General features: G+C 31.3%; 1 protein-coding gene across 1 annotated transcript in view; it reads right to left on the bottom strand.

The window, feature by feature from the left end:
- Positions 1 to 4352: 4352 nt before the first annotated feature.
- LOC126888089 (alpha-tocopherol transfer protein-like) overlaps positions 4353 to 23321 on the bottom strand; it is a 40508-nt gene continuing 21539 nt past the window's right edge. The window contains exons 4-6 of the mRNA XM_050656112.1: positions 18546 to 18656; positions 9111 to 9213; positions 4353 to 4753 (exon numbers count right to left, since the gene is read on the bottom strand). Of these exons, the coding sequence (XP_050512069.1) occupies positions 4608 to 4753; positions 9111 to 9213; positions 18546 to 18656 (360 nt within the window). The 3' untranslated portion in view covers positions 4353 to 4607. The remainder of the gene's footprint in view (positions 4754 to 9110; positions 9214 to 18545; positions 18657 to 23321) is intronic.

The following is a 23321-nucleotide window of genomic DNA, read 5'->3' as shown; positions in this document are numbered from 1 at the left end:
GACGATCGTGGCGAGCCGTTATTACTTTTTGGCGACTTTCCCTTGCTTTATTTTTAGTTCTTGTTACCTAGCAAAAGTTTTGGACAGAACGCCCTTTGTTATGCATAGTTCTACAGCTATGTCCCTCTGAGAACATTACTTTCTCCACAAGACCAATATCTTTCCCTGTTGTAAGTTCTATAACCCCACATGAGGCATATTTTCGTTTTTGGACGAAAAAGTTAGTTTATTATCTATATTCGTTCAATTTGCAACTCAAGCAAATAACCTATACCGTACCGAGCTGTACTATTTGATTCTCTTATAGATTTGTTTATTTTCAATAAAAACCTTTATTCTTCGCAACAATAACAAGTTTTTTCAAAAGAAATAAATATTGCTTTGAAATACATGGAGATTCCATATAAGTTTGGGTGTGTGTACATTGTACATAGATACAAACATTCTCCCCTTTTTAAATAGAAATTGAGGCAAATTTCTGAGCTCGACTCGGTAACCATTGAATGGTGTAACCGATTTTCAGAATTAGGTATGCATTGGAAAGGTAATGATCAATGCTATCAGAAGCTGTAGAGGTTAGACTAAAATTTTCGAAATTTTTGGGAGTTTTGGGGACGAGAACGAAAAACGGATCCAAAATGGGGAGGGCCTTGGACCAAAATGGATGGTTGACATATGGATTGACTGGTCTTTTCCTAAACTTTAAGATGAGATTTGGACCATTTTTCAGTTGAGTCAGGTTAACAGAATCGAAAACTTCGCGTATATAGTGGCGAGAACTACGAGAACCACCGTTCTCTGGGATAAGCGTAGTATAGTGTAGGAAACAAAGGTTGAACCTTGCAAAATGGACACAAGTCCGGTTTTATTTTTTTTTTTCTAGTATATCAAGGGGTGCTTATTATAAGACCAACTTTTTCTGAAAAAATTTCGCCCCGGAACTCCCATTTTCACCCCTTTAAAGGGGGTAATTTGTGGTTTTTGCGGAACGTAGCCCTTCCTGTACCTTTTACAAAAAATTCCTTTTATAGAAATATGAAGAGGACTATATTTTCTACGATTTATTTCCCGACAGCATCTGTCTATCATCCACCGTTTAGCGGGGGTGGCGTCCCAAAGTTGACAAGTTTAAAAAAATGTTATAAAAAAATATATATTTTTCCCTAATTTTAACGTAAATTAAGAAGAAATCCTTCGGCAAATATTCACAAATAATTGATTGATTTTTTGGTATAGGCTTCACTTAAGAGTAGTAGCCCTTTTTTTAATTACAGGGTGTTACATTTTAAAAAACCCTTTTTTATACCATCTGAACTGTTTATGCTAGAGTAAAAAAACTTTCAGAGATTACCCATGTACTGGTGCTATTTACAAATTTGTATAATGCACCCCCATTTTTCCCCGGAACCACCCCAAAAAAAGAAGAATTAATAAATAAAGTGATTCTCTTGGAATCCTTCACACGCAATGCCCTTTATTAATATGCTTCATATATCCTTTTGTGCTCTTTATTATTACCTACACATGGACACCAAAAGCGATTTCGTAGTGCAACCTCTGTAGCAAAAAAAAATAAATAAAAGGGGGGGTTGATTTTTTTTTGTTTTTTGCTTTTTGATCCATATGGGCATATGCTTCATCAATAGTGCTTTTCAAAAATATATATGGTTATTGCAACATCCCTGCGGAAACCACCCTTATCCTTGAAAATATACTGCAGAAACTACCCCTAGCCCTTGGCGAGCATGTTTTTACGATTTTCTCATTACCTATGCATTTTTTTTAAACAAAACTTATACAAGGTTAAAGACCACTATTTACTCTAAAAATTAGGCCCTATTATTTTTTTTCGTATAAGCAACCGTTACGGCAGAGTGGCGCCGTAAACCTCATATATGCTTTGGCAGGCTCCAGTTTTTGTTTTTTATTTCGTCATCTGTTCGTTTTATTGATAAAGTGCTTATGTAAAATAAAACAACACAGTGTAACCTACAAATTATGACCTATGCCAGTGTTTCTCAACCTTGTACCATTTGCGACCCAATTTTCCATAATTATTTTCACCGCGCCCCCCTGGTACAATAACAATCTATTTGTGCAATAATAATGTACCTTGAGTATTTTGACCAAAAACAGTATGATGTTTTCTGCACTGAAAACCAAAGCGTTTCGTATACTATTACCGTTTTCAACATCCTGCCTTTGCGAAACAGGATTTTCCGCGATAGCTGCTTTGAAGACCAAATATAGCTCACAGATAAATATAGAAAAAGAACGTATATTTCTTATATTTCACCCTGTTTCGATAAACTTTGCTCTGCAAAACAGGCCCAAGGAAGTATATAATTTACATTAAACTTGTTGATAATTAATTTAGTATCTCTTTATAACTATAGCTCCTTATCAGTGTTCATGTGTATTTTATTTTTCATTTTGTCAGAATTTTGTTTTGATTTGATTTTAGTAAATTAGTTAATATTGTTGGCGTTTTTTCTTTGATATGCTCACGGCCCCCCATTACTAAAAGCGCGCCCCCCTAGGGGGGCGTGCCCCACAGGTTGAGAATCACTGACCTATGCACATTTTACATTATTTCCGCCCCAAAGCCACAGTGGTGGCCCAAAATCAATTTTTGCATATTTTCGCCACCTAGAAGCATTTTATTGCATTAATGCTACTTTAATAGTACAATAGGAGGGGTGATCGGGGCGATCACCCCCCCCTCCTTTCAAACCAAGTGATATTCTATTTAAAGATTATAAAAATATTCATTTATTTTTATAGAAATACTTATATTATATTATTATTTTTATAAGAATGGCGTACGTTTTATGCTTTAGCGACAGTGGCTGATCCAGCATCGTTAAGAGGGGGTGCCAATTGGCTAAATTTTTATAAAAATAAATGAATACTTTTATAATCTTTAAATATAATATCACTTGGTTTAAGAGGGGAGTGATCGTCCCCATCACCCCTCCCTGGATCCGCCACTGCTTAGTGACCACTTAAGGGTGAATATTGTGCTATTAAAGTAGCATTAATGCAATTAAATACGTGTAGGTGGCGAAAATAGGCAAAAATTCATTTTGGGCCACCACTGTGGCTTTGGGACGCAAAGAATGTAAAATGTGCATAGGTTATAATTTGTAGGTTACACTGTGTTGTTTTATTTTACATAAGTACTTTATCAATAAAACGAACAGATGACGAAATAAAAAACAAAAACTGGAGCCCGTCAAAGCATATATGAGGTTTACGGCGCCACTGTGCCGTAACGGTTGCTTATACGAAAAAAATTAATGAGACCTAATTTTTAGAGGAAATAGTGGTCTTTAACCCTGTATAAGTTTTGTTTAAAAAGAATGCACAGGTCATGAGAAAATCGTGAAAACATGCTCGCCAAGGGCTAGGGGAAGTTTCTGCAGTATATTTTCAAGGACAGAGGTGGTTTCAGCAGGGATGTTGCAATAACCATATATATTTTTGAAAAGCACTATTGATGAAGCATATGCCCGTATGGATCAAAAAGCAAAAAACAAAAAAAATTTCAACCTCCCATTTTATTTTTTATTTTTTTTTTGGCTACAGGAGTTGCACTAGGAAATCGCTTTTGGTGTCCATGCATGGGTAATAATAACGTGCACAAAATGATAAATGAAGCATATTAATAAAGTGCATTGTGTGTGAAGCATTCCAAGAAAATCACTTTATTTATTAATTCTTCTTTTTTGGGTGGTTCCGGGGAAAAATGGGGGTGCATTATACAAATTTATAAATAGCACCAGTACATGAGTAATCGCTGAAAGTTTTTTTACTCTAGCATAAACGGTTCAGATGGTATAAAAGGGGTTTTTTAAAATGTAACACCCTGTAATTAAAAATGGGGCAATTACCCTTAAGTCAAACCTATACCAAAAAATCAGTCACTTATTTGTGAATAATTGTAGCAGGATTTTTCTTAATTTGCGTTACAGTTAGGGAAAAATATATATTTTTTTAAAACATCTTTTTTAAAAACTTGTCAAGTTTGGGGCGCCACCCCCACTAAACGGTGGATGATAGACATATGCTGTCGGGTAATAAATCGTAGAAAATATAGTCCTCTTCATATTTCTAAAAAAAAATATTTGTAAAAGGTACAAGAAGGGCTACGTTCCGCAAAAACCACAAATTACCCCCTTTAAAGGGGTGAAAAGGGGGGTTCTGGGGCGAAATTTTTTCAGAAAAAGTTAGTCTTATAATAAGCACCCCTTGATATAACAGAAAAAAGATAAAACCAGACTTGTGTCCATTTTGCAAGGTTCAACTTCTGTTACCTACACTAATAGGAGAATTGAATGAACGAAACAATATGTTTGAAATATCAACATTTTATTAACATCAAATTTGATGTTTTAAACAACATTTATATTATTAATGAATTATATACAAGATTATGATACTAAGATAAATCATAATACAAAAATATACAATTATTAGGATTATTAGGAGCAGTAGTACCTGCCCAGGAACAATAAAAGCATTATACTATATCTATATTATCTTCTTAAATATCTTGTCTTCCAACTGTTCTAGTAATTATACTACTTTTAACTACTATTAACGAATTATTCCACATCGATTTTCATATAATTTCCATAATATTCGGAAAGGTTATTGGTACCAAATTTCGGTCTATTAGCATTGATGATATCCATATTTTCCAGTACTGCAAAGCGGTCATCATACTGTCTTAATTTTTTTAACCATGCATCTAAAAATTATTAAAATTTGAGATGTATACAAAAATATATTAGGCTAGTTACGGTTGTAAGGAAACAATTTTAAAATTGTGTCTGGATCATACTTTAGATTTTAGATACGGTAGCAATTCTTTTATGTATGCCTAGCCCAACCATTGCATTCCGTAGTCTTACACGATTACTTGAATCATGTTTGAAATCTATACAGATCTGATGTACATAAGTCAACTTTTAACAATTTTCAAGCATTTGTCTAATAGTAAATAATATTTCACCAATTTCCGATCTTTTAGGCATGAAGCCACACTGGTATCTTTTTAGGAATACCGAAGCCAATATGTTATACGTAGTAATTAGTAAAATTCCCCTACAGTTTATACAAGAGCTCTTTTTTCCTTGTTTGTGTATTGGTACAATAATACTGCTATACCGTTCTTTCTCTATACCATAGTGCGACCCATAACTTTAGAACCACCTTGTATATTTTTTTTATATTTGGTATATATAATATGTCTCATTTAGAACCCAAACCACCAAACTACTTATCACAAGAAAAATCAAGGTCCCAATAAAAAAAATTATAAATTCATTGTGACGTTGAAACAACACACTCTAATATGGAAATTTTCAAAACCCGTTTGCATATTTGAAAAGGGCACAACAAACTAAGTCTAATGGTTGATTTCAATTTTTTGACAAGACAATTTAATGACTTTAATTTTGAAACTCATTTATTTACAACAATACTTATTTACTACATCGGAAAACCCATTTAGTTATCACAAGAAAAATCCAGGTACGGATTAACAAAAAAAAATTAAAGTAATTGTGACCTTGTAACAACACGCTGTAAATTGAAATTTTCAAAAAATTCGTTTGTACATTTGAAAAGAGCACAAAAAACTAAGTTTAATGCCTCGCTTCAAATTTTTGCGCAGACAATTTAGTGGTATTCATTTTGAAATTATACCGAAATTTTTGCTAGAGTTCTCAGAGTTTTTAAAAACATCGACATAATTTCGACAATAAACTTAGTTTTTTGTGGACTTTTCAAATGTGCAAACAGATTTTCAAAATTTCCATATAGGTATAGGGTGTTTTTTCAAGGTCACAAATACTTTATATTTTTTTATTAATTCCGACCTGGATTTTTCTTGTGATTAGTAAGTGGGTCGTTTCAATGTAGTAAGGGCAATAGTGAGGGTATTTGGCTCCGAATTCCATCCTACTAAATCGATTGACTTGATATTTTCACAGTAAGTAGGGAATAGCTGAAGAAACAAAGTCTACCCTATGACGATGTGTGCTTTTTTCTTAGGGGTGATTTTCACCCCTTCTCGGGGGTGAAAAATTTTTTCGTTAAAATAGCCACGAAAGAGGCTAGAGAACCTAATTCTAAGCAAAAACTGTTCTATAATTATTTTTTGAAAACTCAATATTTTTGAGTTATTCGTGGTTGAAAATTGGGCATTTTCATTGAAAAATGACATCATTTCGGACGGATTTTGGCGAATACCTTAAAAACTATCCATCTAAAAAAAATTATCTACAAAACATTTTTGAACGTTATAAAAAAACAAAGAGATTCGTTCCTTCATAAATCTTCTAGTTATAATACAAAAAGAAATATGGTAGGTGAGAACAGTTTTTTTTTTGGTGCAAGCTCAAATCGGTGTATTCAATTTGAAATAACAGAGAAACGGTCGACTTTAGGTGTATTATAACTTTTGTAGTGCTTGAAAAGGCATTTAAAATGAGCAATATTAAATGTCGATTACATTCAAACTAAGCGAGATATGCTACAAAAAAATTGATGACTAATGTATTTTAAGAAGAAATGAGAAATATATTTTACCCCTCATCCATCAGAATTAAAATACATCGTTTTGCTTTTACCATACTTTTTATTACAGTGTTATTTCTATGTCCAAAAATTTGGACTGGTTTAAAATGAACGGTTTTTGAAAAAAATAAGATCAAATTATACATTTTGAAATTTTGCGCATTTTGAAATTTCCTTGAATATCTTCCTTTTTCTCCATGTAACTCGAAAATGATAAGAGATGCGAAAAAAAGATACCTCAAAAAAATGTGGAGTCCTTTTAGATAAAAATTTCATTTTTATTTTTCATTACTGTATCTCTTATCAGTTTCAAGTTACATGGAGAGAAAGGAATATTTTTAGAAAATTTAAAAATGCGCTCTATAATTTGATCTCCTTTTTTTTTAAACCATTCATTTAAAATCCGTTCAACTTTTTGAACATAGAAATAACACTATAATAAAAGGTATTGTAGAAGGAAAACGATGCATTTACATTCTGGTGGATGGGGGTTAAAATTATTTCTCATTTTTTCTTAAAATACATTAGTTATTAATTTTGTTTGCAGCATATCTCGTTTAGTTTGAATGAAATGGATCTTTAATATTGCTCATTTTAAAGGTCTTTTCACGGACTACAAAAGATACTGATTGCATTATACACCTAAAATCGACCGTTTCTCTGTTATTTCAAGTTGAATACACCAATTTGTGCATGTACCAAAAAAACAAACTCTTTGTACTTGTACAAATATGTATACTTTGTACTTGTACTTATAATACAAACTTGTATTATAAGTGGAAGATTTGTGAAGGCAAGCATCTCTTTGTTTTTTTATAACCTACAAAAATGTTTTATATAGTTTTTTTAGTTAGATGCATAGTTTTTATGGTATTTGCGAAAAACCGTTCGAAAAGGTATTACGTTTCAATGAAAATGGCCAATTTTCAACCACGAATAACTCAAAAATATTGAATTTTCAAAAAAAACTATGGAAGAGTTTTGGTTTAGAATTAGGTTCTCTAGCGAATTCCGTGGTTATTTTAACCTAAAAAATTTTCACACCTAAGAAGGGGTGGGAACCACCCCCCAAGATCGGCACACATCGGCATAGGGTAGACTTTGAATTAGGAGATAAGTAGAGGCTATTTCCAAAATTTCATTAAAATCCATGCTGTAGGATAGAATCTGGAGGTTATATCCTATTCTTACTCCCATTGGCTGGCGTATAAATAATTATTATTTAATGTTGTTCTGAAGCTATTTCCTTGTGGCATTTTTATGATTAATTATTTATATGGGAAATAAGCCACAATTAAAATGAAAAAAATAATTTTATTAACGTTTCGACGCCCAAATCGGGTTCCGTTGTCAAAATACAAAATATTACAGTAATATTTTGTATTTTGACAACGGAACCCGATTTGGGCGTCGAAACGTTAATAAAATTATTTTTTTCATTTTAATTGTGGCTTATTTCCCATATAAATAATTAATCATAATTATTATTTATTTTTAAAATAAGTATGTATTTATTTATTAACTTTAATATTTTATTATTTATTATTATTATTATTAAGTGCTTTAAAAATCTCCTTTTTAATTTCAGAGTTCTTAAAAATTTCAACATAATTTCAAAATTAAAGTCATTAAAATCTGACCAAAAAATTGAAGCATTAAACTTAGTTTTTGTGCTCTTTTTAAATATGCAAACGGAATTTGAAAATTTCAATATACAGGCTGTTATTTTAAGGTCATAATTACTTTATGTTTTTTTTAACCTTTAGCTGGATTTTTCTAGTGATTATTAAATTATTCGTTCCAATGCAGTAAATAACTATTGATTACTGTTAAAATGAGTACTTATTCAGTAACTTTAATAATTTATTAATAAAAGTTAATAATACATACCTTCGTTTTAATCTCAGAGTTATAAAAAAATTCAATTTAATTTCAAAATTAAAGTCATTATCTGGCCAAAAAATTTAAGCGAACCGTTAAACTTAGTTTTTGTGCTCTTATCAAATATGCAAACGGATTTTGAAAATTTCAATATACAGGGTGTTGTTTCAAGGTTACAATGAATTTATAATTTTTTTAACCCGGGCCTGGATTTTTGGTTGAGTTGTTTGGTTTCTAATTGAGAGATATTATGTGTACCAAATATCAAAAAATATACAAGGTAATTCTAAAGTTATGGATCCAGAAATAAATGAACAAAATCGATAAAACACCCTCTAACTCGGTTATAGAAATCGGTGAAGCAATAAATGTAATATAATCTAGAACCAGCTCAGTGACCTCTATTCACCATTTAATTATTTCCGTTTCCCAATGAAACACCGTGAATAAATCGATTAAAATATTTTTAAGTACTTATTTCAAATACAGCAAGTTTTTTTATCTTTTAGCACAAAAACAAAATATTACAAAAATCTAAAATGACAAGATGGTCGATGACAAACCAAAGGAAGATAAATGTCACGTTATTGGAAAATATTAATTGTATGTTAATCAAAACGTGTTACTCCATACTCCATACTTACCATTAAGTTCTGATAACGACTTTTGACTACCTCCATATTCCTTTGGCAAAATTTCTCTTGGAATAAACTTGTACACCTCTTCAATTGATTTATGAACAAAAATCTACAAAAGCAGTAAATTCTATATTTGTATTAAATTACAATAATATTTTCAATGCCATACCTATATAGGGTGTCAATTTGAAAAGTTGCCACCCCCTATAATTTGGTATCTATAAAAAATTTTAAAATATGCAAAAACACGTCAAATTTATTTGTGAGGGGAACATTTTATAGACCAGTTTTCAACTAAATTACACTAACCCTCTAGCGGGGGCAAACGCAACCCCCAAAATCTTTAATGGAAAGGGGGGTTGAGTGATACCTCATTTTAAAGATCGTTCGATTACCTTTTTAAAATTACCACATACATTATATTTCTTTTCAGTAGTTTTGGAAAAATCAAGTGAAACCGTACAGATATTAAGAGCAAACAGTAGCGAGCAACAGGTAGCAACAAACGCGTTCCAAGATTGCGGCTCTAATTTTGAATATTTTGTCGAGACATTTGGCACACATATTCGAAATATAATAAAGAAAGGCGGTACAGAGCCAAATTTCAGAAATATATTAGTATGTGGAAATTAGTCTATAAGTAAATAAAATATTAAAAAAAGGAATTTGTCTCGCCATTCACCTTCCGATGACCAACCTTTTTTTGTTACACGGATGACCAAGGGGAGGGGGGGGTGACCCCAGGTCAAAAATGTCAAAAATGACAACAAAAAAAATAAATTTTTGTTTATTTTTTATTTTTTTTATTTTTTTTTATTTTTTTTATTTTTTAATTTTTTTATTTATTTTTATTTTTTTTATTATTTTTTTATTTTTTTATTTTTTTTTTATTTTTTTTATTTTTTTTTACTTTTTTAATTTTTTTTATGGCATGGACTTTATGTCATTCAGCCAGTCACAACATGAGTATTAGTGTCATGTGTAGTGTGTATTTTGAGTAACTGTCTTGTTACTTTGCAAAGTCGACGTCATTAGCGTAAAACTACTTGGAATTACACATAATAGACGGTATTTTACTAAACATCAACTTCAGAATATATTTTTTATTCGTAAAATATAGGGAATCTTTTTTATTTTAAAATATGAGGATATCTAGAATGATATTCAATAATTGTCAAAGTTAATTTAAATTTGGAAATCTCTCCGAAAAATATTAATTTTTGGCGGATTATTTGATTTATACCGTTCTAATTTAGTTTGTTTAGTTTTGTTAAACTTTTCCTTATTTAGTTTACATTTTGAAAGTGTTCATAAGTTAAACGTTACTTGAAAACTCCTCTATGGAGTCATCTAGTGGAGGCGAACCGCCTGATATTGAGAATTCGATGGATAGTAGCTGTGATTTACAAGATTTAAATGGATTTCTACCCAACCAGCCTCAAAATAAGATAAGTAGTAGTATTAATCTTAACAATATTAATGAAAAACAAAATACTTTAGTAAACTCAGATCAACCAGAAAAAACCAGGCCTGTTTATTTATACGAAAAAATTGATTTAGGACCTTTTTACATTTTCATTGAAAACTCCAGTTTAAATTTTACAGGAAAATTAAACGCTGTTAAAATAGGCGAGATCCTATTTACGTTACATCCAGAAATTGACAATTATATAAAAAAAATTGACTCAATCGGACGCAACCGAGTTAGGGTCTCATTTAAAAATTATAGTAGCGCAAATGCTTTAGTTACTTCCAAATTCCTTATTCAAAAAAATCTGACCGCATACATTCCAAAATTTCAATTGTTTAAACTAGGTGTAGTAAGGGATATAGATTCAGATATATCGGAAGAATATCTTAAAAATAGAATAAAGGAATTTGATCACCATTGCAAATTCTCGGTTGAGTATGTGAAACGAATAACAAGAAAAATAGTAGCAGATGACAAAGTAATATTTAATCCAACAAAATCAGTTATTGTGTCTTTTAAATGCCAGAATATACCAAAGTATGTAGTAATTAATCATGTCTTACACACTGTTGAAAAATACCAGCAAAAGGTAATTATCTGTTACCACTGCTATAGGTATGGGCACATGAGTAAGCAGTGTAAAAGTAATCCTCGCTGTTTTAAGTGTCATGAATCTCACCTTTCCGATTCTTGTTCTTTATCATCGTTTAACAAAAAATGTCTATCCTGTGAAGGTGAACACTTCACTAATGAATGGGAGATATGCCCAGAATTTGATCGCCAAAAGAAAATAAAACATTATATGTCTGAAAACAGCTTATCTTTTAAGGAAACAATTAAACTCTTTCCTAAGATAACTTATGCATCTATAGCAGCCAATAATTCCTCAATAAATTCTCATCAAACTCCAAATATGAATGCACCATCCTCTTCATATTCCTTTACTCAATTGTCCACGTCTCAAACATCTTCCAATCAGTTCGCTCTACCTTCAGTTTCAAATAGATATACAATAATAAAACCACCAAAATACAAACGACCTATCTCTTCCTCACCAGACCAAGTAACAATGGAACATCAAAAAATAATAAAGTTAAACCCCATGTCCAACAGACCTGGTGGTATTATCACCTCTTCTTCGTATCAATCTACATTTAATCCAGAACAAGGATCTAAAATACATGAACCATCAAAAGAATTAACAGAATTAATATCAAATATAGTTACAAGTATTATCTATAATATAAATCACAAAAATTTTGAAATTCCAGAAAAATCAGTTCTAGTAAATTCAATTCAATCAGTTTTAAGTTCTCTCTTATATAATAATGAATAGATTGGTAATTTGTCAATGGAATTGTAGATCGGCTAACTCTAATAGAGAAAACCTTATCCACCTATTAGAAGACCAGAAAGTTGATATCGCATTATTGTCAGAAACTAGATTTAAACCAGAAAAGTATTATAACTTTCACGGGTACAATATTGTCAGAGACGACCGCTTTTCAGTAACTGTTGGCGGTGGCTCAGCAATTTTAATAAATTCAAACCTATATTACGAGGAAGTCACCATGAAAGTAGATTTAATAAACGTCAATAAAGTAGCAATAAAAATAAAGTTTAAGTCATATACTGTCACATTTATATCTATGTATGTTCCCCCAGGAACCAAGTTATTGTTACAACAATGGAACAATTTCATAACATCTATAGAAAGACCATTTATAATAGGAGGTGACCTTAATGCTCACCACATTGCCTGGGGCCTAGACAACCAAACAGATATGAAAGGTAAAATCTTGATGGACTGTATAGACGATAATAATTTAATATTCAAAAATGATGGCTCTCCTACTTTCTTTAGGAACTTCTCGAAATCGGCAATAGACCTGACCATTTGTACTCCTGACTTAAACCACCTGATCACTTGGAAAACACTTCAAGACCTATTTGGTTCAGACCATACACCTATAAGAGTAGAGTTAGAGGATCAACCAACTCATACATATAATCCATATTCACAAAAGTGGAATTTAAAGAATGCCGACTGGAAATTATATGAACAGTATTCGGAAGATGTATTCTCTCAATTTAAAGATATAAATTCTTATGAACAAATTTTGCACAATATAAATACAACTGCATCCTACTGCATCCCCAAATTTAAAATAAAAAAACCGACTTCCAGAGGAAAATACTGGTGGGATTTAGAATGTGAAGAAGCAGTCAGAAGAAGACAGGAAAGTTTTTGTATATTCAAAGAAAATCCAAACCATGAAAACCTACTTAAGTATAAAAAAGATGATGCACATGTCAAGAAGATCACTAAACAAACTAAAAGAAATAGCTGGAGAGATTATGTCGGATCCCTAAATAGGTCAGTCCCTATTAAAGATGTATGGTCAAAAGTTAACCGAATAAAAAATAGAAAAACAATGAACAAAGTCCCTGTTATTCTGTCGGAAGCTTCGTGGGTAGAAGAGTTCCATCAAAATATCACACCGCCGTCTGCAGAATTAGTAATTCCTGATTTACAACTAAATGCTCTGTACGACTATCCAGAACCAATCCGTTTCCTAGTCAAACCATTTTCTGCCACTGAACTAAACTTTGCGTTGAAGAAAAACTCAAATTCAGCACCAGGTGCCGATAATATCCATTACTCGATGCTATCAAATCTTTCAAGAATTGGTAAGGCTGCACTACTAAATATATATAATGAAATTTGGATGCGCCGCATAAAGATTCCTGACGATTGGCACGTTTACACTATTATCCCGGTTTTAAAACCAGGAAAATCATCAAAGAATTGGGATTCTTACCGTCCAATCGGTCTGGCTTCCTGTATACTAAAAACATATGAGAGACTTATTAAAAACCGTCTGGAATTTTGGCTAGAAAAGAACGACCTATTACCAAGAAGTCAGTTTGGTTTTAGAAAAGGTAAATCCACACAAGATAGCCTCTGCCACTTTTTAATAGACATTTATAGTTCCTTTACTTATAAGAAAGCAGTTAGTGCTTTGTTCTTAGATATAAAAGGGGCTTACGACAACGTTAATCTTCACATACTATACGCGAAAATGTTGGAAATAGGAATACCCGAGATAGTAACATGGAACATCATTAACTTATACATTAATCGAGCAGTTCACGTTAGATTAAATGGAGATCAATCTAACTCCCGATACACATCTTTGGGACTACCTGAGGGTAGCATCCTAAGTCCTATATTATATATACTGTATACTGCTGACTTAGAAACTAAACTTCCTCAACACATAAAAATCCTACAGTACGCTGATGATGTTGCGATATATGCAGAAAATAAGTCAATAGATAGATGTAATAACTACCTTAAATCGACATTGAATATTATAAAAAAATGGGCTACCGATAATAACTTAACAATATCAGAGAGTAAATCAACCATTGTTACCTTTACTAAAAAACGATATGTTCCTCAAAGCCATCTACAATTTGATAATACTAGTATTCCTTATAAAACTTCAATAAAATTTCTTGGCGTATTTTTAGACTCCAAATTAAATTGGAAAGAACACACAAATTACATATTACGAAGAATGGAAAATGCAATGAATATCATGAAGACTGTAAGTGTCAGTAACTGGGGAGCTGATCCAAACATATCAATATTACTATACAGAAATTTGATAAGATCAATCTTAGACTATGGATCTATTTTTTATGGCTCAGCATCAAACTCTGTACTCCAAAAAATCGAGAGGATCAAAAATAAGGCACTTAGGTTATGCACTGGTTATCTTCGTAGCACACCTATATTGGTCATGGAATGTGAGCTTAATAAACCTCCACTTTCATTACGCAGGGAATACCTAAGTGAGAAATTTATAGTTAAAACAGCGGTTAACGATAAACTGCTATTAAATAAAATTGTTCATTTAACCACCTCATACCTAACTCATTATTACTGGGAAAAAAAGAAACTGCTTTTAGTTGTGGAAAGCTTCCTCAACGTTTCTAATTCCATTGGCGACATACACCAAATTGAACAAAGCTCGTCTCGAAAGCTAAATTATGAAGATTATTTATCTCCAGTTAACTGTCATTTAAGTAATATTCGTGCGACAGACTTCCTTACTAAAATAGACCACCTTCAGTGTGTACAAAAAAACTGGGGGAGTTATCAGAAATTATATACGGATGGTTCAAAAATGGAAGGAAAAGTTGGATATGCTATATATTACCCACAAAAAAGTATAAAAATAAACAACAGATTACCTGATAAAATGACAATTTTCACAGCTGAACTCATTGCAATCAAAGAAGCATACAAAATATGTATTAATCAAAAAGAACTCAATTATGTTATATTTACAGACTGCCAAAGCATTGTAAAGACATTGAAATATAATGTACATAATTTTGCAGAAAATTATATCATCAGTGACATCATAGCAATGAACAGTGAAGATTTGAAATCGGGCAAAAATATAATATTGTGTTGGATAAAAGCACACATTGGTATAAAAAACAACGAAATAGTAGATGATCTGGCTAAAAAAGCAACAACGAAGGAATCCACTCTGCATACTTATCAACTTCCTATGGGAGACATAATTTCTATTATGAGATCTATCAAACGGACGAAATGGCAGGAACAATACAATAATTCAGACAAAGGAAATTATTACAAAAAAATCCAGCCTACACTTCCCATCAAGACATGGTTTAATCAAGTTTCCAACAAAGGCTTTATCAAAACTATTTGTCGAATAAGAAGTAATCACTGTCTGACTCCAGTCTACAAAAGAGAAATAGGACTTGTAGATAATGATGAATGTTTATGTGGAGAGCTAGCTGATCTACAACATATGCTGTTAGAATGTCCTTTACATTTTATTGAAATATCAAACTTTTTTGCCAATCTAGTTCAAGTTAATGTACAATTTCCTTTTAATCTTATATACCTTTTACAATCAAACAATCTAGATGTTTATAAAATTTTGTACAACCATGTTAATTGTTTAAAATTAAAGCTCTGAGAAAAAAAGAAAAAAAAAATAAAAAAAAATAAAAAAAAAAAAAAATAATTAAATAAAATAAAAAGTTACTAAGATCTAAACCTCCGCGAGGTTGAATCGGGTTTAGGTCTTAGCGCGATAAAAAAATATACAAAAAAAAAAAAAAAAAAAAAAAAAAAAAAAATAAAAAATGTAATAAAAAAAATGTTAAAAAATATAATAAAAAAAATAATAAAAAAAACAGTAATAAAAAAACAGTAGTACTAATAGTTTTAAATTTAGATACTAAGCATATATTTTGTAAAAGAGAGAATTCAAAACACACTGACTGGCCAGTTGGTTGCTTAAACCAGTGCCAATAAAACATAAACACACACACACAGAATGATATTAAAGTCAAATAAAAAAATAATGAGTTAAAAATTGAAAACACTTTTAAATTTATTAAAGAAAAACATACGCTGGGGTCACAATTTCCCCCGCTTGGTCATCCGAAGGTTAAGAAAGACAAACAAATACACTTTCTTCAAATAAACTTTTTTATCCCGTGCCTAGATTGTGCGTCACATTGGAGCTACTAAAAATCGATTTTTTTATAACAAGAAATCGAACGTCATTGACTTGGCAACATTTCGCGCCTATGTGTATAAAAATTATTGTTTTTGATAGTATAAACTTCACTGTCAATGTCGAATTACCGACGCACTGTTGCCTTACTTTTGAAAGTTCGCAGAACTTTCGCAATCTTGGACCGCGTTTGTTGCTACCTGTTGATCGCTACTGTGTGCTCTTAAATATCGAGTTCAGAACTCCAAAAAAATTTTTTTGGAGTATTGAACTCCAAATTGAATTTTTTTTGGGGTGTTGAAGTATTTAAAGTATTTTTTGAAGAATTTTTGGAAAAATCAAGTAAAACCGTAAAGATATTAAGTTTCGAGTTCAGAACTCCAAAATTTTTTAGATTATTGAGTCCAAGATTTTTCCAAAAGTAGTGAAAAGAAATATAAGGCATGTGGTATTTTTGAAAACGTAATTTCATGACCTGTAAAATGAGGTATCACTGGACCCCCCTTTCCATTAAAAATTTTGGGGGTTGTGTCCGCCCCCGCTATAGAGTCGATGTAATTTAGTTGAAAACTGGTCTACAAAATGTCCCCCTCACAAATAAATTTAACGAGTTTATGCATATTTTTAGATTTTCTATAGGGACCAAATTATAGCGGGTTGCAACTTTCCAAATTGACTAAATTTCAACTAGAGTGGAAATGAAATGAATAAATTCGGTATCTCGTAAGCCGGCGACTTTAGGGAAAAATACCGAAATAGGTCGATTTTTGTTTTTAAATTATAATTTTTTGGTTTATATATATTATCATACTAGTGGTGTCATCCATCCTGGCGTGACGACGTAAAATAAAGTTAGTCGCTTTTGTTTTGTTAAAAAAAAACGGGAAAATCACCCCCTAATTAGCACCTTAACCTTTAACTACCCAAGTTATAACATAACTACATCAAGTTATAACATAACTACACGCGTGGCGTACTTTGTACGCCACAAGAAAATTCACTTAAAAACAGCGGATTTGTTTAATTTTTTTTGAAAAAATACACTTAGTTGTTTGTTATAAACCTTATTCGGCATCAGTGAATACTTGGAGTTCCTTTTCAGTAAGCCAATTGGGATTTATAACTGGAACCATGGAATAACTGGATTCCATGATAAATAAAATTACTAATAAAAAATTTTTTTAAATGTGATTTTTTACAGGAGAAAAAGTATTGTTTACAAAGAAAAATATATTTTTTGCCATAATGACTAAAGAACAATTAAAATATGTACTTGTATTACGACTGATAGTAATATAATCCTGGGGTATATTGTCCACCAGCGGAAACAACAAATAATAAAATGTAAATTACGATCTGTCCAGAACGCCGATTATAACGAAACTAAAACCAAATTGTAAAGCACATTCCAGTGATGGGTTAGAAAAATAATCAAGGTCAAAAATTAAATTTTTAAATATATTTCCAGTAGAATTCTTATATCTGGCGTACAAAGTACGCCAGCGCGTGTAGTTAAAGGTAAAATGAAATTAATCGTTACCGCTTCATAAGTTGTTTTACTTATATTGTGTTTATATAATTTGTAAGTTGCAATGGCTTGAAGTGCTTACTTTTGAAAAAATTTGGTTTTAAAATAAAACTTTTAAAATTTTTAATTTTGAAAAAAAACATGCTTTTTTGCACACACTCGTGATTAATGATTCGTTCAATCTCTTTCAAAAACTACATCCCTTTCAAAAATAATGACTTTGAACCGATGAAACTTGTGAAGTGGTAACGATTAATTTCATTTGAAATGCTAATTAGGGGTGATTTTCCCGATTTTTTTACCAAAAAAGAAGGGACCAACTTTACTTTGAGAGCGAAACTTGCTTGCTTCTGATGATAGAAATTTTTTTGCCAAACAAAAATAAAGCTTTTTTAGACAAAAAAAACTTAAAAAAATTTGTAACGAGTTTTCTCCAAACAAGAAGGGAAATCATTCCCAGGGCAAAAGCACACATAGGCACCATATCACTTTTTTTCTTGGACTTGTTAGCTATGTGTATGCCAAATTTTATGTCAATCCAAGCTGTTCTTTAAAATTTAGATATTTAGCAATATTTTACCGTCAGTGAACGGACTATAAATCTTCCTAAGATTCGGTAGTTATTCTAAAGCTGTTACTTTTTAGCTGTCCTCACAAAAGATGTCTAGGAGAGTTCTCAACTTCAACACTCTGTATCTTTTACATTTACTTTAACTTTTTATTAAAGCGTGTTAACTTGTATCGTAATACTTTAAAGTGTAGAATCTACTGTTTCTCTATGCACATACAATTTTCTTTAGCATCGCCGTGTATAGGTACATTACGGAACAATTAGAGACTGTTACCTTATAACTAAAATGTTTACTTACTTTGTCGCCCAACGATTTTCCCAACACAATTTTACACAGTTGGACCAACTTTTCCGCATATGTAGGTACATTCATGAAGTGATACTCTTTAAGATGCAAATTCCATACTTTCTGAAACATATTTACTTAAATATATTATGAAAATATTAAAACATAATAATAGTTATTTATGTACCAAGTCAGTAAAGTGACTCTTTATCGAACGAGTCTGATATTACGAGTAGAGGGAGCGAAGAGAGCAAGGCGAGTAACAGATGAGTCCGATAAAGGGTCTTTACTGACGTGGTGTAAAAAAGAGTGTGTGTACTTTGTATGCACGTAAGAAGTAATACTACTCTGGGCTAATTAGCAAAATACAAGGAAAAGTTATTTACCAGCAATTTTATTGCAGAATAATATAGGCATGCAAAGTCCGCAGATAGTATGCTACTTTTTTATAAACAAAATGGCGCCCGAAATCCTGTTTTTTCAAGTTTTGCTCTATAACTCAAAAGACTTTAACTTTACACCAAAAACACTTGAAAAGAATTCACCGTAATTAAATCCTGCATAGAGACGTGTTTTTCCCGATTTATTTCGACGAAAATTTTTCCCGGAAAATGCGAGTTTTTCCAACAAAATCTTTTATTTCAACTAAAATTTTAGGTAAGCAATTATGTATCAATAATTCAATATCTTGCTAATTTAGAAGCTGTTTTCGTATATATTATAATTCCAGAAGCCAATGGAAATTGAATTAACAGTTTAGCGACAATTTAATTGTTTATTAAAAATTTACGGTCGCTATACTAACCACAATAATTATGGTGCATAAGAATCACTATGATTTTTGTATAAAAATACACTATATCTATCTAATGTACTTAACAGAATGGAAATTGGACTATTTAGACGACCTCAGGAATATTTTAAAATTATAAACAATTTTTTGGCTTATAAACAAATTTAGTATCTCGGGAAATATTGAATTACATTAAATCATAAAAACGGTATTGGAAAATAAGCGGAAGAACGCTTCTTTTAAAAGAAAAACGTTTAATTGTGATGAGTGCTTCCTGAGACACAACCGGTCAAATTTGACCGGCATTTACGGCAAAGATATAAACAATAGGATTTGAACCATCACCTTTTTATTTCGGTTCTCTTTCTACACACCAATTTTCATATCTTTAAAATACTAATAACATATATTATTATAATAAAAACTATCGACATTACGAGTGAAAATTGCCAAAAACAGCTAAATTCCAATAAAAAATTAGGTTGGAGAAAATGGAACCTACAAGTTCAAAATCGGTATACGTTAAAAAATGCATTTTCTCGGCTTCTCATGGAGCAATTTTCTTCATTCTTTTTTTGTTCTCAAGTAACTCGAGAAGATCCATTTAACTAACGCATTATTAAAGGTCAAAGTTGCTTTGAGTTACCATCTGTTATCCTCTATTAAGATAGGCCAAATGCCCTTACCAACAGAATTACTTTGTTTCATATTTTTACCTGCTACGTTATTAAAAAATAATACTTCGAATAATTTTAACCCTCAACCCATTCCCTCTCCCCACCATCAAAAACTTCTTTTTTTCGTTATTATATTTTTAGGTGGCATGTTGTCAATTTAAAATTTTCAAAAAATGTACTGTTACAAGACATGTTTATTTTTTATAGACCCGTAGGTTGAGTGTACATAACCTCAAAATACATTTTTAAAGCCCACAATTTTTTGTAGATGACTGCAGGTCTGTTTTTTTTTAGTTTGTGTATTTTATCAAATACTATATATATTTCTATTTTTTTTATTTTCGTCCTCAGAATAACCGGGAACACGACCCACATAACAATTTCACGTTCTTAGTAGATTCATAGAACATACTTTTTAGAAAAATTATATGCTGAGAATATGCGTAATTACCATTGCGAAAGTGCACAGCAGATACTGACATTGCAGTATATTATACTACATTACAGTATATACAGTGTATACTACATTACATCAAACGTTCTATTTATATACTTAGAATGTACTACCGCACTTCTTTTCAGTATATACCAAGAATATACTTTTTAGAATTTTCCAAGGAAGTGCTATAAACCTTCTATTTATATACTTAGAACGTACTACCGCACTTTTTTTAGTATATTGGAAGAACATACTTAAATTAACTTTTAAGAATATTCCAAGAAAGTGCTATATTGCTCAAAAGTATGTTTTAAGCATCACCTATTCTCATCTTAGGTTCTACTGGTTCTATCAAGTATATACCTACCTATTATATTTACATATTTCAATTGCATATGAGAATGTAGTTAGTAGGTACATTCTACAATATTACTTAAAAAGTAAGTACATATAATATATGAATTTTAGTTATTTATACAGGGTGTCCCGAAAAGATTGGTCATAAATTATACCACAGATTCTGGGGTCAAAAATAGATTGATTGAACCTCACTTACCTATATAAAATAGTGCACAAAAAAACGTTACATCCCTTTGAAGTTACAAAATGAAAATCGATTTTTTTTCATATGTCGAAAACTCTCAGAGATTTTTATTGAAAATGGACATGTGGCATTTTTGTGGCAGCAACATCTTAAAAAAATTAAAGTGAAATTTGTGCACCCCATAAATATTTTATGGGGTTTTGTTCTGTTAAACCTCCCCAAACTTTTGTGTACGTTCCAATTGAATTATTATTGTGGCACCCTTAGTTAAGCACAATGTTTCTAAAACTTTTTTGCCTCTTAGTACTTTTTTGATAAGTCAGTGTTTATCGAGATATTTTGAATATTTGTCGGATCCACCACATATTTGTATGTAGTTAAGTACGGTTATAAAGACCTGTTAATAATCTGAAAATTTATTTATAATTTACATTTTTAGGTATATTTTAAAAAAGAAGCTACATCTCAATAAAAGGTGACTTATAAAAAAAAGACTAAGAGGCAAAAAGTCTTAAAAACACTGTGTTTAACTAATGGTGCCAAAATAATAGTTTAATTGGAACGTACACAAACATTTGGGGGGTTTAAAGGAACAAAACCCCCATAAATATTTTACGTAAATATATTGAAAAAGAAGCCGCATCTCGATAAAAACGGGCTTATTGAAAAAATACTAGAAGACAAAAAAGTTTTAAGAACGTTGTTTTTAACTAATGGTACCACAATAATGAATTAATTGGAACGTACACAAAAGTTTGGGGGGGTTTAAAGAACAAAATCCCCATAATTTTTTTATGAGGTGGACAAATTTCATTATAATTTTGTTTTAAGATGTTCCTGCCATAAGAATGATACATGTCCTTTTTTAATAAAAAATCTCTAATAGTTTTTGATATATTGAAAAAAATCGATTTTCATTTTGTAAATTCAAAGGGCTGTAACTTTTTTTATGAGCACATTTGTACTAAGGTAAGTTAGGTTCAATCGAACTATTTTTGATCCCAGAATGTGTGGTATAATTTATGACCAATCTTTTCGGGACACCCTGTATAAATATTATATAATATTTGGCTAAACTGAACTACAAATAACTAAAATTTATATACTTACCTAGGTAGGTACTAAATAAGTAATATTGAGTTACTAAAATGAATTAAATTTTGAAGCATTGCAAACAAAATAAAGATATTCATGTTCTTTAATCCTAGTACATACTTTATTGTTCGTCTTCGTCCTTAAAACACTGCATAAATACAAATAATGCCTGTTTTAGTTTTCATATTTTACCTTTGTTTCCATATCCTATCACCCATCTCTATTCAGGTAGGAAGTGGACAGAAGAATGAGACTGGCCCTTTGCAGTTTGTTCACCGAACAACAGTCCGGTGTTGCCAACCAAAGGGAAATTTCCCTTTTTGCGGGAATTTTCAACATAAAAGGTGATATAAGGGAAAAAGTTAACTCAAAAGGGAATTTTTGCTCCAGTCCAAATAGTAAAATATTTTTAAAAAATCAAAATATTTGAAAATAATTAATATTATCTTCTCAGATTTTTTAAACAGGAGGGAATTTTTTCATAAAAGTGGGAATTTTTAAAATACGTTAAGGGAAAAAGCTTACTCGACGGTTGGCAACACCAAAGCCTTTGGTTGTGGATTTTGGCACGTTTTGATGTTGGAATGGCCCATATTGAATTGAATGTACCTAAATTCCAAGGATGTAAAAATACTCATGGTAAACTCGAGATGGTACATTCATTTCAATTATGAAAACGAATTTTTATTAATAATAATAATAAGAATAATAATAAACGTTAAACTTAGCAGACCACCGCTACCACGAATAAACTCTTGTAAGAAACTAGGTGCGCTGTTACAAATTGTGAACACTGAAGTCCTACCCAACTATGTCGTAGAAGCCCCCACGTTAGAATATTTGCATATGCTAATCTACTGTGCAGCAACAGCAATTGCTAATGTAATGGGCGTTAAGATCAGAACATGACGGGGTACAAATAACGAAAGAACTGGTAACAGAATTGCACCCTGGGAAAAAGACTACTCGGAAAAATTGAATTACTACGTAGGGATATTGGTATAGTCACAGAATTTATACGAGGTGTAACTAGTGGAAAAGTCATCAGGAGAGCTGAAGAAATAATGCTGAGTACCGCAAGACAGTCAAGATATGATCCAGAACCAACACAGCCCATCAGTGTCTGGATACATTAAAACAAAAACTCTCCGTTTATTCAGGACGACTAAGGAGGTACAATGTTGATAAGACTTACCCAAGCCAAGAAGAAATTCATGAGTTTTGGGGAAATCAACTTTCC

Source organism: Diabrotica virgifera, chromosome 7 (assembly GCF_917563875.1).
Source record: "Diabrotica virgifera virgifera chromosome 7, PGI_DIABVI_V3a".
NCBI lineage: Eukaryota > Metazoa > Arthropoda > Insecta > Coleoptera > Chrysomelidae > Diabrotica > Diabrotica virgifera.
The sequence above is the reverse complement of the archived record's forward strand: the minus strand, read 5'-3'. Positions and strand labels throughout refer to the sequence as shown.